The sequence below is a fragment of the Erythrolamprus reginae genome, chromosome 2 (assembly GCF_031021105.1).
Source record: "Erythrolamprus reginae isolate rEryReg1 chromosome 2, rEryReg1.hap1, whole genome shotgun sequence".
In the NCBI taxonomy this organism is placed as follows: domain Eukaryota; kingdom Metazoa; phylum Chordata; class Lepidosauria; order Squamata; family Dipsadidae; genus Erythrolamprus; species Erythrolamprus reginae.
In genome coordinates this window covers 219,379,801-219,396,617 of record NC_091951.1, presented here as the reverse complement: position 1 = coordinate 219,396,617, position 16,817 = coordinate 219,379,801, and the positions used below count along the sequence as shown (strand labels likewise).

At 39.0% G+C, this 16,817-nt stretch overlaps 2 protein-coding genes across 2 annotated transcripts in view; one reads left to right on the top strand and one right to left on the bottom strand.

Annotated features, from left to right (window-relative positions):
* Positions 1-12,716, top strand: part of FSTL1 (follistatin like 1) — a 30,635-nt gene extending 17,919 nt beyond the window's left edge. The window contains 7 exon segments of the mRNA XM_070741782.1: positions 811-843; positions 3,648-3,778; positions 4,410-4,528; positions 4,820-4,932; positions 6,353-6,463; positions 8,333-8,427; positions 11,300-12,716. Coding sequence (XP_070597883.1) covers positions 811-843; positions 3,648-3,778; positions 4,410-4,528; positions 4,820-4,932; positions 6,353-6,463; positions 8,333-8,427; positions 11,300-11,344 — 647 coding nt within the window. The 3' untranslated portion in view covers positions 11,345-12,716.
* CFAP91 (cilia and flagella associated protein 91) overlaps positions 1-16,817 on the bottom strand; it is a 514,242-nt gene that overhangs the window by 238,940 nt on the left and 258,485 nt on the right. The gene's annotated exons all lie outside the window — the stretch shown is intronic.

Below are 16,817 nucleotides of genomic sequence, written 5' to 3'. Positions count from 1 at the left end.
CTCAGTGTCAAGCTACAAGGGTCAAGGATCCAACAAAGGTCTCTACATCGGGGCCTCTGCTGTTCAGTAAATAAACTTGACGACACTTAAAAAATATAATTGCATCTTCTCCCCCTTTAGCTATTACAATCTGTTCCTTAAGTTGGAAGCAAAATACCGTAGTCTTAATGAAGAGAGATAGAGAGAGAATTAGAGATAAAGTTTTCTCATATGTCTATACTAGCAAGTCTTACTACCGTGTTATTATCAGATGCATGAAATTAAATTGTAAATGTACATGTTGTTTGGATAATGATTTTTAATACTTTTTAAAATAATATTTTTACCATCACACTTGCAAATGGTTTCTGAATAAGATAGCTGCTAACCAAGGCACCCAGAAGAAAAAAAAAAAGGCATGAAATAGTTGGAAGTATTATTTTTAGCCCAGAGAAGAAAAGCCTGCAAAGAGACATAATAGTTATTCTTCTAAAGTATTTAAGGTTCTGTTGTTTAGAAGGGGTGGTGGTGTAGAATTGCAGATAGTCCTCAAGTTATGACAATTGAGCCTAAATATTTTGTTGCTGAGACAGTTGTTAAATGAATTTGTCCCATTTTATGACCCTACTTACCGCAGTTGTTAAGTGAATTATTGCAGCTATTAAATTAGTAACAGGATTGTTAAGCAAATCTGGCTTCCCCATTAATTCTTGCTTGTCAGATTTCAAAAAGTGATCACATGACCAGGGAACATTGCAACTGTCATAAATATGAGTTAATTGCTAAGCATCCAAATTTTGATCAAATGACCATATCTTTTCTTTTTAATAGAGAAGAAGCCTGAGAACTTAGCTGCAAGTCCAGGTAAATACATTTTTATTATGTATTTTATTTTTTAATTATTTTTATTATGCATTGTAATTATTAAATTTGTTCAGTTTGTATGACACAGACAAAATGCAGTATACTGTATTACACAGTAACTTAGCACCCTCAAGAATCAGAAGATTGACAACAGCTTTTCCAACTAGTACATTTTTTAAAAGCATACTGTTTAATATCTAAACATTTTTTAAAAATTAAGAAACAATTTTTTTAAGGAAAGTACTGTTAGTTTTTTTCTGACATTTTGCCCCATAGACTAAAATGGTTTTTCCTCTTGTAAAGCCCCTCTAAAGAAGAACACATAGGCAGAAAATAAGATAGAAACAGAGAACCCAAATAGGTAGGAGTTCTTTAGCCATTGCCCTGGATGAGTCTATAACGAAATCATCCATTGTCAGACCAGATAGAAAACATGACTAGATGAGCTACTCCTACTTTATTTTAAGGTTACATTAACAGAACCTTGCAAATCTGAAAGTATAAACTTTCCACCACCGCTTTAATTTTTTTCTCTGACTATTAAGTCACTGAGGACCCCTGTTTCTCTTGTCTCATTGTTTCCTCTTCCCCTTATCCCTCAAGGTCATACTCATATACCATTATATCTATTAAGATATATTTCCCTCAGATTTTTTAAACTGTAATAAATGAAATAAATGGAAATTCAATAGATGGAATACAGTAGTCCCTCACCTATCGCGGGAGTTACGTTCCAGACCTTGCCGCGACAGGTGAAATCCGCGATGGGGAATTTATCCTCCTTCCCACCAGCTCCGGATGCCTGGAGGCGAGCAACGGCCGGCTAACCTTCCCCCCCCACTACTACTTACTCTGTTCTTTGCAGCAGTTCGGCCAAATGTTGTGTTTTTTGCCTTGCCCCGGCTGTAAAGTCCCTGGTGAGCTGCCCCGGCTGTTTCTTTTTTTCTCTCTCTCTCTTCCGCCCTCGAGCACTTCCTCTTCCGCCCTCGAGCCCAGTCTGGAAATCCCCGCCGCGTCGCGTTCCTTTCTTTTTTTTCCTTTCGGCACTGGTGAGGGGGATTGAACGAGGGGACGGGCCTCCGCCGGAGCTCAGTCCCCGCCCCGCTCATCATTTGGGAGTCCCGCTGGGGGATTCTAGCGCTGGCGAGGGGGATTGAACGAGGGGACGGGCCTCCGCCGGAGCTCAGTCCCTGCCCCGCTCATCATTTGGGAGTCCCGCTGGGGGATTCTAGCGCTTGTTTGTATGGCAAAATCATTCAAATGAAGCTGACTTCAAAACCCGCGATGAAGTGAAGCCGCGGCAGGTGAAGCGCGATAGAGCGAGGGACTACTGTACTACAATTGGACGGAATGCATAGCTGCTGTGGCCTAGAGGTGGAGCTCTCGCATCACATCAGGAGGTTGTGAGTTTGATCCTAGGTAGAGGCAGATGTAGGGTCTCCTGCTTGGGCAGGGGGTTGGACTAGATGACCTGCAAGAACCCTTCCAACTCTGTTAAACTACAAGTGACAGATTTCTGCCTCTTGCATACTAATCATATTCAATATCCTGCATATGAACTCCTCGCAAATGAAGAATCAAGAATAAATGTTGTTTTGAAAAAGGATGGAAGATTTTTTTAAATGTAAAATATCAATCAATAATTTTGGGAAAGTCGAAAATGCCTAAATGGCACATATCATGAACTGTGTTGTTATTGAATATATTAACTGGACATTAATATTTTCTTATTTAATGTTTGACAGTATCTTGCATTTTATACTGAATTTGAATCCTTTGTTAAAATCTTTGGGGGGTTTTAATAGGAAGTGCTGCATTTGTAAGAATTGTCCCTTAATCATCCTCGTAATCCTGATTTTTGGATTAATTTAAAAACAAACTATGGAATGTCCTGAAGACAAGGGGGGGGGGAATCATCTTCCTCTTTTCCCCTTTCCCTAATTCTTTCAGCATTTTTTCTCATTCTAATAAGATGCAGTCATAGCCCTAAAGTACAATTAAGTTTTCAGACCACTTGTAGAGAAAAATCTAAATGTGTTAGCTCAGTTGAATCACTAGGATAGAATGTAGTATTTTAATAATCTTATCTCTCTATATAGGTTAATATTCATATTAGCAGTGTTTGGCACAATATCTTTATTTATTAAATTTATTTATTTAATTTATTAAATTTGTATGCCACCCTTCTCCGTAGACTCTTCCAAGAAATTCACTTGTCTATTAAACCACAGTAATTGAAAATCATAAGGGGCTCAGGAAATTGTTGTGTCCCTCTCCCTCTCTAAGGCAATGAAAGGCTTTTTCCCACTGAAAGTAGTTTCTTTCAGATATGTCATGCACCTAAAGTGTAAAGCAAATATCAGGAAATATATTCCAAACCATTTTCTTCTGAAAATTAAAATAGAGATTCTCAAACTTTGCTCTATTATGACCTCTAAAGTGATAAATGAATTTGTGGAACATGCCCTTTGAAAAAAATGGTTATTTGGGGAATGGGAATCAGAGCTAGGCAAGAAGTATAATTGGTCAGTTTTAATAGTTCCACTTTTAAACCGCACAGACAAAGCGCCAAGTGAGTTTTGACACCACTTAAATTTTGCTTATATAAGCTTGATCAGATTTTTGCAACTTCCCCCTCTTAAGTTGCTCCTAAACCCCTACAGGGAACACAATGTTTGGAAATACATGGCTTAAAATAAAAATGTTCTCAACAATCTCATTTTTAAAAAAAACATTTCCCCCTTCTCTCCTGTTTCTTCTGCTTTATATTCTTGGCCCTACCTCCCCCCCTCTCCATTCAATAGTGGTCTGCTATCAGGCTGACCGCGATGAACTTCGGCGTCGTGTCATCCAATGGCTTGAAACTGAAATCATTCCTGATGGATGGTTCTCCAAAGGCAGCAACTACACAGAAATCTTGGAAAAGTACTTCAAGGTATGAATGAGGAGTTGATGTACTGCTTTACATTGCTTTTTATTATTTTATATTTTGAAATTATTAGCCACTCAGAGACATTGAGATGGGCAGCAACAGAAATGGAATGAATGAATGAATGAATGAATGAATGAAAGAAAGAAAGAAAGAAAGAAAAACAAACATACTAAGGGATAATCTTCCTCTTTTGAGAGTATCAAAACTTTTAATGCTAACTTTCTGATAATGGAAATTTAATAAATTTAATAAGCTTAGCCTGAATTTCAGTGAAGCATTGTTTGTAAGTACCCAGAGTCGTCTCGAGATGAGATGAGCAGCACATCCATCCAATAAACAATAAATAAATAAATTAAGTAGTATCTATTACATTGGAAGCAATATGAAAATTTGTATGCCTACAAATATGAACAGCTTGAACTATTTAAAAAAAGCACCCAAGAGCAATATGCCATTGTGCTGATGTATGCAGTTACCCTTGTGAACAGGGCGTGCAGAGTGCTGAAATCTCAGATTTTCCAACATTAAAAAATAACTGGTTATAAAGTCTCAGTTTATTTCAGGGAAAGAGGGCTGATGGAAACTCCAGGTAGTATTTAACCTTTCTTAAATGTTTTTTTTTGCGATTTTACAGAGTTTTGATGATGGAGATTCCCGCCTTGACTCCAACGAACTCTTGAAGTTTGTAGAACAAAATGAGACAGCTGTCAACATTTCTACTTTTATGAATCAAGAGACCAACAAGCTTCTCAGGTAGCTTTAGACGGAAGAACATCATAATATATAACTATGATGCATTATTACATTATTTCTTGAGAAGTTTGCTTCTCCTGAGTACTAGAAATAAGGAAGTGTATACCACGGGAAAAATCTATTACCACAAGATGTAGACAGCCCTGTATCTGGTTCATTATGAAGTGATCTGACATGAGAGCAACTGATAATTTAAATATTAACTATTCATAGTTAATATTTGTGATAAACACTGTGATGTGTTTGGAAGTCATTTCTAGATTGGATAAGTGTGTATTGTATGTCTTCCAGGGGACTCTGTGTAGATGCTCTCATTGAGCTCTCTGATGAAAATGCTGACTGGAAGCTGAGTTTCAATGAATTCCTGAAGTGCCTCAACCCAACCTTCAATCCACCAGAAAAAAGTAGGGGCTCTGTGCCTGCACAAAATGGGTCTGGAGTTGTTAAACGGGAAAGTTGAGTAGAGTAGGATAGAAGTAATATGGGGCACAATTGTTTCAAAATGTAGTTGAAAGAATTGCAACATATTTGGATTTCTGCACAAATTTGGAGCTTTGAGAGTGTTTATTAATTAGATTTCTATGCTGCCCTTCTCAGACTCAGGGCGGTAATATCATTATTATGTATTGCATATGCTTATAGACTGGCATGGTGGCCTAATGATGAAGATGCTTGCTTCCCACTTGGAAGATTGAGAATTCAATCCTAGATAATGGCAGCTGTTTCTCTCCTAGGGTGCAAAGAAAAATATATGCTGCCAAGTGGCGTCAGAAAAGGCATCTGGCCAGTAAACACTTACTGTATTTTTGGAGTATAAGACGCACCTTAGTTTTTGAAGAGGAAAACAGGGAAAAGAATCTGCTTACTAGATATTCATCTGGCTAGCATCCTTAGTCTGGTCAGCTTCAGCACATTATTTTATCCCCTTGTTAGGGCTTTAAAAATATTTTATTCAGAGAGAGTAACAATGAAAGAGCTTGCAAGCCAGTAAGAACTTGAAACATCATTAGCACTTGGGAAGAAACATTTGAGCAAGTAGAGCAATGGAAAAAAACCTGCAAAGACTTAGGGCTTGGAAAACATTCTTCACAGAGAGTAACAATGAAAGAGCTTGTAAGCCAGTAAGAGCTGGGAACATTGTTAGTACCTGGTTAGGGCTGAAAACAAACATTTGGAGCAAATAAAGCAATGAAAAAAAACCTCTATAAAGACAGAGTTTGGAAAACATTATTTGCAGAAAGTAACATTGAAAGCTTGCAAGCGGGTAAGTGCTGGGAACATTTTTAGCATCTGGTTAGGGCTGGGAAGAAACATTTGGAGCAAGTTAGACCAATGGAGGAAAAAAACCTGCAAAAATTTAGGGTTTTGAAAACATTCTTTGCAGAGAGTAACAATGAAAGAGCTTGCAAACTGGTAAGAGCTGGGAACATTGTTAGCACCTGGTTAAGGCTGGAAAGAAACTTATTCGGAGCAAGTTAAAGCAATGAAAAAACCCCTGCAAAGACTTAGGACTTGGAAAAAATTTTTTGCAGAGAGAAACAATGAAAGAGCCTGCAAGGTAAGAGCTGGGAAGATCGTTAGCAGCTAGTTAGGGTTGAGGGGAAAAAGCTATATTCAGAGTATAAGCCTCTTTTAGGGAGGAAAAAGGTGCGTCTTATACCCTGAAAAATACAGTAGTTCCATCCAGTCATTCAACTCTTCCCCAAATTGTGAATAAAAGGGGGGATGAACACTGCCCTTTAAAGTCAGACATGACTGGATAGAGGAAACCTTTATCTTTATATTTCTTCTCATGTACATTAATTGCATCTTTTTTAAATTTAGAATGTGCCTTAGAAGATGAATCATATGAAGATGGAGCAGAGACTCAAATAAACTGTAACCGCTGTGTCTGTGCTTGTGGGAACTGGGTGTGCACTGCCATGATCTGTGAAGGTAGGGTCACTGCCAATGATGGCGAACCTTTTTCGGTTCGTCTGCCAAAAGGGGGTCTACGCGTGTGTTAGCACGTGCACATGTACCCACACCCATTCCCTCCCCCCACGCATGCACATACTCCGAGCTGCCCCTGCTCATGTGCACAATCCTCCCCCATTCTCGTGCATGTTCACAGGCCTCACTGAAGCCTGGAATGGTGAAAAAAATGGGCAAGTTTGGAAGTTCGGAAAAATGGACCGCTGTTTTTCAAGAAAGCTTTGGAGGGCAAAACGGCCTTCGCCAAGGCCGAAAATCAGCTGGCTAGTGTGTGTGTGCTGGAGCTGACATAGTGCAATACCTCATGTACCTTCCGAGATGGCTCTGCGTTTCACCTGTGGCATGTGGGCCATAGATTCGCTATCACGAGTCTATGCCGTTGGATAATTCAATCATTTTAAAAGGATTGACCCTACTTTTCAAAGAAAATTATGTTGTGGTTCAAAAATGTCTTAACTAAAAAGTAGAATAACATATTGAGCTCCCTAATAGCACATCATGACAGATTAATCACTTTTGATCAAGTGAACTGATTATCTGGGGTGAAGAACGTATTTGATACAAAGAAGGCAACATAAATAATAAATTCCATAACTGATGAATACCTTGCTAGGGTTATAGGTTTTAATTCACTGTCTCACACTCATCATTTATTTGTCTATTGAGGAAACAATTTAATTTAATTTAATTGATTTTTAAGCCGCCCAACTCCATGCGGACTCTGGGCAGCGTACAAATAAATAATAGAGCATAAAACAATATAAACAATAATAAACAATGGCAATATAAAACAGTTTTAAAAACAATGATTGTTGTATTTTAAAAAATAAATCATTCAGTAAACATTCATATTTGTTGGGCCAAGCTAGTTGGTCTTATTCTGTGGCCCCTAGGTCTGCCGGCAAAGCCATGTTTTCACAACCTTTCAGAAGGCTAGGAGGGTGGGGGCAGTACGAGTCTCTGGATGTAGTTGGTTCTATAGAGCCGGAGCCACCACAGTTAAGGTCCTCCCACGCGGCCCCATCTATCGGCACAATCCCCTATCTGCAACTGGCAGCTGAATGTCGTCCACTTACGGGTATCTATAATTGAGATGGTCCATAAAACTTGAAGAATTGAATATGGTACAGTGGTACCTCTACTTACGAACTTAATTCGTTCCGCGACCAGATTTTTAATTCGTTACGTGACCAGAAGAAGCAATTTTTCCCATAGGAATTAATGTAAAAGCAAATAATGCATGCCATTGGGGAAACCACAGGGAGGGTGGAGGCCCAGGAGATTCCTAGAGAGGCCTCACCGAGGCTTCTCCCTGCTTTTTCCAGTTACAGTTTCGGAGGATCGGGTTTGTAAGTGGAAAATGGTTCTTGAGAAGAGGCAAAAAAATCTTAGAACACCCAGTTCTTATCTAGAAAAGTTCGTAAGTAGAGGCATTTGTAGGTAGAGGTACTACTGTACTTGTTTGTTTAGAATGTAGTAAATCTGTAAGCCATAGTTATCAGTAATTAATAGTTAAATATTACTGGAGAGGTGGAGCCAAAATTAGGGATAAGAGATTTTGCAATATTTAAGGAAAAGATTGCTTTATCTGAATCAGAGTGTCCAACCAGAAATCCAAACTTGCTGGGCCTCCCATCCACTAGCAAAGGAAATTAACATTACAGATTAGCTTGATGCAGGCAGCAGCTCACGATTGCCCTTTGCAAGCCTGCTGATGTTGAAGCTGGGCACCAGTGAGGCTTTTTTGCCTACAGTTCTTTATTGCTGTTTTGTGGAATATGTGCATACTTAGTGTACATTGAATATCATAAACTCTGCTTCTGCTCATAGGTAAAAACCAGGATGTCCCTTTTCAAGAGCAGCCTGAAGAGAAGCTGACTGAAGAAGAGCTAGCCAGATATGTTCAGGAGCTGCAGAAGCACCAGGTTAGAAGGAGCTATTGATTGATTGATTGATTGATTGGATTTATATGCCACCCTTCTCGGAGGACTCAGGGCAGCTTACAACATATAAAAGAAAACAATACAAAATTACCCAATCCAATTATTTTAAACTAAAACTATCTAAACCCCAAATTTATTTTAAAATAACCCCAGTCACTCTCATTCTGACAAACCAAACATGCATTCCGTTTATCGGCACAAGTGGGTCTTCAGACTCTTGTGGAAGGCAAGGAAGGTGGGGGCAGTAGGAATCTTTGGGGGGAGTTGATTCCAAAGGGCTGGAGTCCCCAGAGAGAAGGCTCTTCCCCTAGGTCCCGCCATGTGACATTGTCTAGTTGATGGGACCTGGAGAAGGCTGACTCTGTGGGACTTAATCGGTCGCTGGGGTCATGCAGCAGAAGGCAGTCCTGTGAGTAATCTGGTCCGATGCCATGTAGGGCTTTATAGGTATTAACCAACACTTTGAATTGCATCTGGAGACCCTAACAGCCTCCAGACATGGGCACATTACTTCCACTGCTTCACTGAGTGGACACAGGGTGGAGATGTATAGCTGAGTATCATTAGCATACTGATGGTAACTCACCCCATGCCCTTGGATGATCTCACCTAGTGGTTTCATGTAGATATTAAACAGCAGGGGGAGAGGACCGACCCGTGAGGAATCCCACAAGAGAGGGACCTAGGAGTTGACCTCTGACCCCCTTCTAACACTGACTGCGACTGACTGGAGAGGTAGGAGGAGAACCTCTGTAGGACAGTGCCACCCACTCCCAACCCCTCCAGCTGGTGCAGAAGGATACCATGGTCAATGGTATCGAAAGCCGCTGAGGGGTCAAGAAGCACCAGGATAGAGGAATGACCCCTATCCCGGGCCCTCCAGAGATCATCCATCAGTGCAACCAAAGCAGTTTCCATGCTTTGGTTGCACTGACGGTTGCACTGATTCCATGCTGAATCCTGACTGTCGAGGCCCCAGATAATGGGCTTCATCCAAAGACGGCTGGAGCTGGAGCGACACCACCTTCTCAACAACCTTCCCTATAAAAGGAAGGTTGGAGACAGGATGATAGTTGTTTAGAACAGCTGGGTCCAGGGAAGGCTTTCCCTGGACCCAGCTATTCTAAATGTACAATTCTGTAAGCTTATGTATTTTGGTACATTTATTCCGCTAAAGTGTTGTGAGATTCTTCACAGTTTAAATCTGTCATTTGTTAGCTGCTAATATATCTGAAACCAGCCCTGTATGTTGGGGAACAACTAGAAATTTGATGGAGACAAATGCATGTCATTCCATGCAGGTGAATACAAGCATTTGGTACCAATCATGATGACCTCAAAATGATGAAATATATGCCATGATATTGTAATACAAACTATAAACTTTTACTTGTGTTTTGATGTTGGATGCAAGTACATAAATCATACTGTATGTACATAAATAATTTGTGTTGCAATGTCATGCTGCTTGTTCTAACATTTGCCCTCCTGTACAGGAGAATGGACAAATTGCATAATTTTGTATCTTTCTGTTATATTCCCATTTATGCATTTAACACGAAAAAATATCTAACATGTTCCTTTTTTCTCATAAAGGAGTAGCCCAGTTCTCTTAAAATCTTGGTAGCCCTCTTGAGATATAGCAGGAAGAACCAATGAAAAATAAATAGTTTCTCAAGTAACCCCAGATCCTGCACAGATTCTGCACATATCCGTGTACTTTTCTGTCTACAGCACAAATATGCATTGCTGATGCATTCATCTGGCATGTTTTTCAATTTCCCAATCTAGCAAGTTTTTTCAACTTCTCAGTGACCTTCCATTTAAGTACTAACCAGGTCTTCTTCAGTTAAGCTTTCTGGGGCTATGGTAAAATATAACATCTCAAAATGCTAATCAATTTTACTTACAGCCCAAAGTTAAAATACATCTAATACAGTACTATGAATAAAAAAAGAAAATAAATAAAGTTACAAGGCAAACCAGAAACATTTAATAACATAATGAAAGAACCAAATTACTTCAGTAAACTATTGCTTTAAATGTTGCAACATTCTTGGAAGTATCTGGAAATTAGTTAGGGGAAAGGAGGGTGTTAACTTCTTAATCATAAGAAAAATATTTTTTGGCAACTGGTTTTAAGGTATGTTCACCTTTGAGTGTACAATGGGAGCTTTAACAATCCATGGGATCCAGTTTCTGCCTCTGCATCAAAACAGGGTAGAATTTATTCAAGACACTGGTATGTGTGCCCATTGTTACCCTAGTGCAGGGATCTTCAAACTTGGTAACTTTAAGACTTGTGGACTTCAACTCCAGCAGAGGTGGCTGGAGAATTCTGGGAGTTGAAGTCCACAAGTCTTAAAGTTGCCAAGTTTGGGGACACCTGCTTAGTGGATAACTTGCCATTTTGAGCAGGGAGAAGAATGGGGCATGAAAGATGTTGGAATATCTAGGAATAATTTGGGAGGGGGTGGCATGGTACACAGGTTAAACACTGGATGCAGCAATCTGGGTGAACTGATCCCAAATTTACTACTTACATTCAATCAAGGCTTTATTAATGCCAATGGCAGATTTTGACAGAATGGAAAAAGCTTTAGTAATCATTATTAATTTGGACATGAGGGTGATTGCCTGTGATATCTGTCATATCGTTAATTACCAGGGCTAATTTTGTGGATATGGTAGAATGAGAGAGTGGATACGATTGAATTCCTCCCTTAATGTTCCATTTCATCCTTCTGATGCTGGATGAATTGTGGAAGAGGATAATCATATTGGATAGTAGGGCTGTACCATAGGCATATGATATTTAAATCCTGTTTTCTTTTATACTCTCATTTTTTCTTAGGAGACTTCTGAGAAGATCAAGCAAATGACTACCAAAGAAATGTGAGAGGTACACACCAGAAGGCAAAGTGTGTTACCTGTCTCTCCTACAAACCTTCCTTCAATATGCAAACATGTTTAGAAATTATTGCTCAGTCACTGATATTTACATTGTGTAGCAATGGGAGGGAGGTAAAGGAAAATGGAATCTTTTGAAATTTAAAAGATCCTTCCCTCCAATATTATGGCTTCTATAGCAAGGATATGAAGTTGAATTGAAAGCAATTAATGAAGACAGCAAATTACTCCAGTTCTGGAGTTCCTAGAACTCAGGGGAAGCATCACTGTAAACTAGGATCATAGTGTCTTCTGTGGAAGTTGTATTGATGGTGGAGCATTGCCCTATGACTCTCTTGCTGCATCCTAAAATACTTTTTCACAAATATTACTATAACTGGAGGACCCCAATAAAGAAAATGCAATAGCTATGCATATATTCCATGGCATATCACTTTTCTACCCTCCATTTTGATATTTAACCTTCCTGTTGTCTTCTGTCTTTCTCTCAATCATCGTTTTTTTTTCTATATGTTTCAGACAGTTCCTGCAGAATCCCTCTAACCCCTGCCATTGATTAATGTGCATATCATTGAGAGTCCCTAGTAAATATAGAGCAAGCTCTTTATCCCTGCCAGAAGCCACATAACTCCTAGTTTCAAACTGACCTCATTTTCTTTCCTCCTCTCTTTGCAATGGTGCTACAATATATTTTCTTATCACCTTCTCTTTTTAATTAATGGTTTTTAACTGAGCTTTTTGTATCTTTGATTTATATTGTTTATAGCTTCCAGGAAATGCTGTACTTCTGTGTTCATGCTTTATATTATAGCTACGTGTATCAAGGAAGTAAAATCAGTGCAGCAGCAAGGGGACCAAGATTGTATATGGCTGTTCTAAATTTGCCATTGCACCTTTCACTGTAAACAGTATGGCTCATGTATGGACAGAGCAGAATAGGTTTTTTGAGAGAGATATCCTACAGCTTCCTACAGAATCACTTTTTTCAAGGAAGTGAGGAATGGAAGAAGGAAGTAATTCCTGATTTTATTCAAGAATTCACTCAATCCTATTTTAGAAGGAAATAGTAATGTTTGTCAAGCATGAAGTAAGTATTCCTATGCTGTTGGGAAGATAGATCAACAAGAAACATATGTACATATCTAGTGCTTTATGCTGAGGCACTGCTACTGTCATTCCCAAAGGGAAAGATATATACCTGAGGTTTGCAGACTTCGATTGTTTTTGACAACTAGTCCCTAAGTAGAAAAGGAGAATGCACAATATCATAAATGCATTGCATGTTTTGATGCAAAATCAATCTGTTTAGGAATTTTGGCAATAAAATCAGGAGATCCAGTCTCCTCACTTGTTATAACAAACATCAAAAGCACTGTTGCTGTTTTTGCATATGCTTAAGAAAGAAATTTGATTCTTGTTTCTGTAGAAGTGTATAGCTTGAGCAGGAGGTGCTAAGTCGTGTTGAAGAAACTCATCAGTAGGATTACATCCTGTTGGATCATATGTACTGTAAAGTCTAAAGAAAGCTCCACCTAGCAGTAGCTGTTTTTGATTTCCTTCTCTTTATGAAATAATTATCTTGGGAACTACTTGAATAAAAGTTTATTCTTCCTCGAAAGTTAAGCAATCGTATTGGATGGCCAAATAGTACATGTGCTGAAGTCTTGTTTTAACTTGGTCTGATCATTAACTTATATCATTGTAAACCTGCTTTGGTTTGAAGTCTTAATATTATTCCCTCATAATTTAGTCATAATTAGATTTAAGTATCTTGATGGAATCCCTTCATGTACTATTGGAGCAAATGTAGAACAGTAATGTATCTAGCATGAGGCATGACTTTAGCTATTGTTTTCATATGTTAAACTCTATACGCTCTCTAGTATCACGAGAATGTCTGCGGAACATAATTGGGAAACAGCTGTAAAACCAGGCAGAACTGACCTTTGCTCTGCAGTTAAATTTATTTGTTCTACCAGCAAGTAATCACATAGGGGGGAAAAACAAACCAAGTTAGCTCAATGCATTTTAACTGAATGGAAGAGGCACATTAGGCTCACGTTTTTAAAAGAACGACATTTTTGAAAACCATTTTATATATCTTGGAATTAGTTTCTTTGACTCACTATCACTTGAACTGTTAGAGCATTATAAAATTTTAAGTAAAAAGGTAGGCAGGCAAGCCCAAAAGGCTTGGAATGATTATAAATAATTATTTTTTTAGTGTATGATGAGACCATGATAGAAGATAAGTAAACATATACACACAATCTGCATAACTATATTCAAAATTTCTAAGGGGGTATGACCGTGGCCTTATAACTGGATATTCAATTCAGCTATACAGGCAATCACCTTTGGTGCTGCATTGTGCAAATCTTCTAGGGAACCAGGAAATGCACACTGTGGGCAATCTTGCACAAAATGTTTAACATATCAGCATCACAAAAACAAGTGGAATCTTTCCATTCCCATTAATATAGGGCAGAGTCATTTCTTCCAGTATCACACCTAATTCCGTACAATTTCGACTAGACAGTGAGGAAGGTCAAAACTGGGTGGTTTGTTAGAGGGATCACTAATGGTCAGGCCACAACAAGGTATCTTCGACCATTCCTCTCTAGGAGGGTAACGTGCTGGATGTTAATAGCTGTTTTCCATGCTGGTCTATGAGATCTCAATCTTGTGGTAGGCTGTATATTGTCCTGGTAAATAGGGAAGGCATCATCTTTTACCATAGCCAAATGAGAGCTTATTACCTTCTAATGTGGGGTGGTACGATATTGCTAAGTACTGGTAACCAGCACACGGGAGTGAGATGCAGTGTGCAAGAGGAGATATGGATTGTCTGGTGAAGTTGCACTGACCATTTGGTGTGGGTGCTGTTAAGCCACACACTGTCACAATATTCAGGTGTGAAATAAATCAAAACCAAGGCTGTTCTACAAAGGGTGTTTGCACCAGCACCCCAGGACATTCCAACAAGTCTGATAAATTGTTGAGGATTTTCCATTTTGAATCTCTTTTTTCCAGGTGTTGTTATACTTTTAAATAATTATATAATTATATTAGAAGACATACAATCATAGGGCTGGAAGAGATTTTGGAGGTCTTAAATTCCAACCCCTGCTCAAGGCAGCAGACCTTTTACCATCCCGGAAAAACATGGTTATCTGTTTTTTTCTTGAAAACCTCCACTGATAGACCACCCACAACCCCAGGAGGTAAGCTGTTCCATTAGTTAATTGTTTTCACTGTCAGGAAATTTCTGCTTAGTTCCAGGTTGGCTGTCTCCTTACGAGCTTCCACTCATCGTTTCTTGTCCTTTCCTCAGGTACTTTGTAGAATAAGTCAACCCCCTCTTCTCTGTGACTCTGATATGATAAAGAGTTATCATCCCCAATTCTTCTCTTTGTTAGGCTAGATATATCTAGTTCCCTTAATCATCTATTTTATGATATTCTGCAGCTCCCTTATCATCTTTTTGCTCTTCTCTGCATGTTGTCTAGAGTTTCACTCTTTTGTATTGTGGTGATCAGAATTGGATGCACTGCATGTTGGCTAGGGCCCAGTGTCAAGTCTATCAAGATCCTACTGAATCTTGAATCCAAAGTCTTAGCCAAGCGTTAGCCAAGCGTCTGACTTGGTGTCACCTGCAGATCTGGTGAGCTCCCCTTCTATCCGCTCATCTAGATCATTTACTGGCCCCAAAACACAGAACCTTAGGTACCTCATTGTATGCTTCTTTCCAGGTAGAAAGAGTTTCATTCAGGAATACATATGGAGTGTGATTGGTCACTTAACTGCAAATTCATCTGGTGGTGGTAGTTTCTAGCTCACATGTTACCAAGAAGTTATCTACAATGATTTACTTTTCAAATGCCTTACTGAATCCACAACGTTTCGCTGATCCATTAATTTAGTCACTTTATCAAAGAAGACAATAAGGTTGTCTGGAGTGATCTCTTTTCAACAAATCCATGCTGGCTTCTAATAATCACCTTGTTCATTTCTTGATGCTCACAAATTTACTGCTTGATTATCTTTTCCAGGATTTCCTTGGGTATTGATGTCAAGTTGGTCTTTAGTTTCCTGAATCCACTTGCCCCCCTTTTTTGTAGAAACATAGAAACATAGAAGTCTGACGGCAGAAAAAGACCTCATGGTCCATCTAGTCTGCCCTTATACTATTTTCTGTATTTTATCTTAGGATGGATATATGTTTATCCCAGGCATGTTTAAATTCAGTTACTGTGGATTTACCAACCACGTCTGCTGGAAGTTTGTTCCAAGGATCTACTACTCTTTCAGTAAAATAATATTTTCTCATGTTGCTTTTGATCTTTCCCCCAACTAACTTCAGATTGTGTCCCCTTGTTCTTGTGTTCACTTTCCTATTAAAAACACTTCCCTCCTGGACCTTATTTAACCCTTTAATATATTTAAATGTTTCGATCATGTCCCCCCTTTTCCTTCTGTCCTCCAGACTATACAGATTGAGTTCATTAAGTCTTTCCTGATACGTTTTATGCTTAAGGCCTTCCACCATTCTTGTAGCCCGTCTTTGGACCTGTTCAATTTTGTCAATATCTTTTTGTAGGTGAAGTCTCCAGAACTGAACACAGTATTCCAAATGTGGTCTCACCAGCATTCTATATAGTGGGATCATAATCTCCCTCTTCCTGCTTGTTATACCTCTAGCTATGCAGCCAAGCATCCTACATGCTTTCCCTACCGCCTGACTGCACTGTTCACCCATTTTGAGACTGTCAGAAATCACTACCCCTAAATCCTTTTCTTTTGAAGTATTTGCCAACACAGAACTGCCAATACAATACTCAGATTGAGGATTCCTTTTCCCCAAGTGCATTATTCTACATTTGGAAACATTAAACTGCAGTTTCCATTGCTTAGACCATTTATCTAGTAAAGCTAAATCATTTACCATATTACAGACGCCTCCAGGAATATCAACCCTATTGCACACTTTAGAGTCATCGGCAAATAAGCAAACCTTCCCTACCAAACCTTCCCCTATGTCACTCACAAATATATTAAAAAGAATAGGACCCAGAACAGACCCTTGTGGCACACCGCTTGTAACCTGACTCTGCTCAGAATACTCGCCATTAACAATAACTCTCTGATGTCTACGCTTCAGCCAGCTGCAAATCCATTGAACTATCCAGGGATTAAGTCCAATCTTCACTAATTTATCTATCAGCTCTTTATGTGGAACCGTATCAAAGGCTTTGCTGAAGTCCAGGTAGGCAATATCCACGGCATCACCTTCATCCAACACCTTTGTGACATAGTCAAAGAAATCAATGAGATTAGTCTGACATGATTTGCCTTCAGTAAAGCCATGCTGATTTGGGTCCAATAAGTTATTGTTTTTTAGGTGCTGATTTATCCTCTTTTTGAGTAGAGTCTCCATCATTTTAACTACAACTGATGTCAAG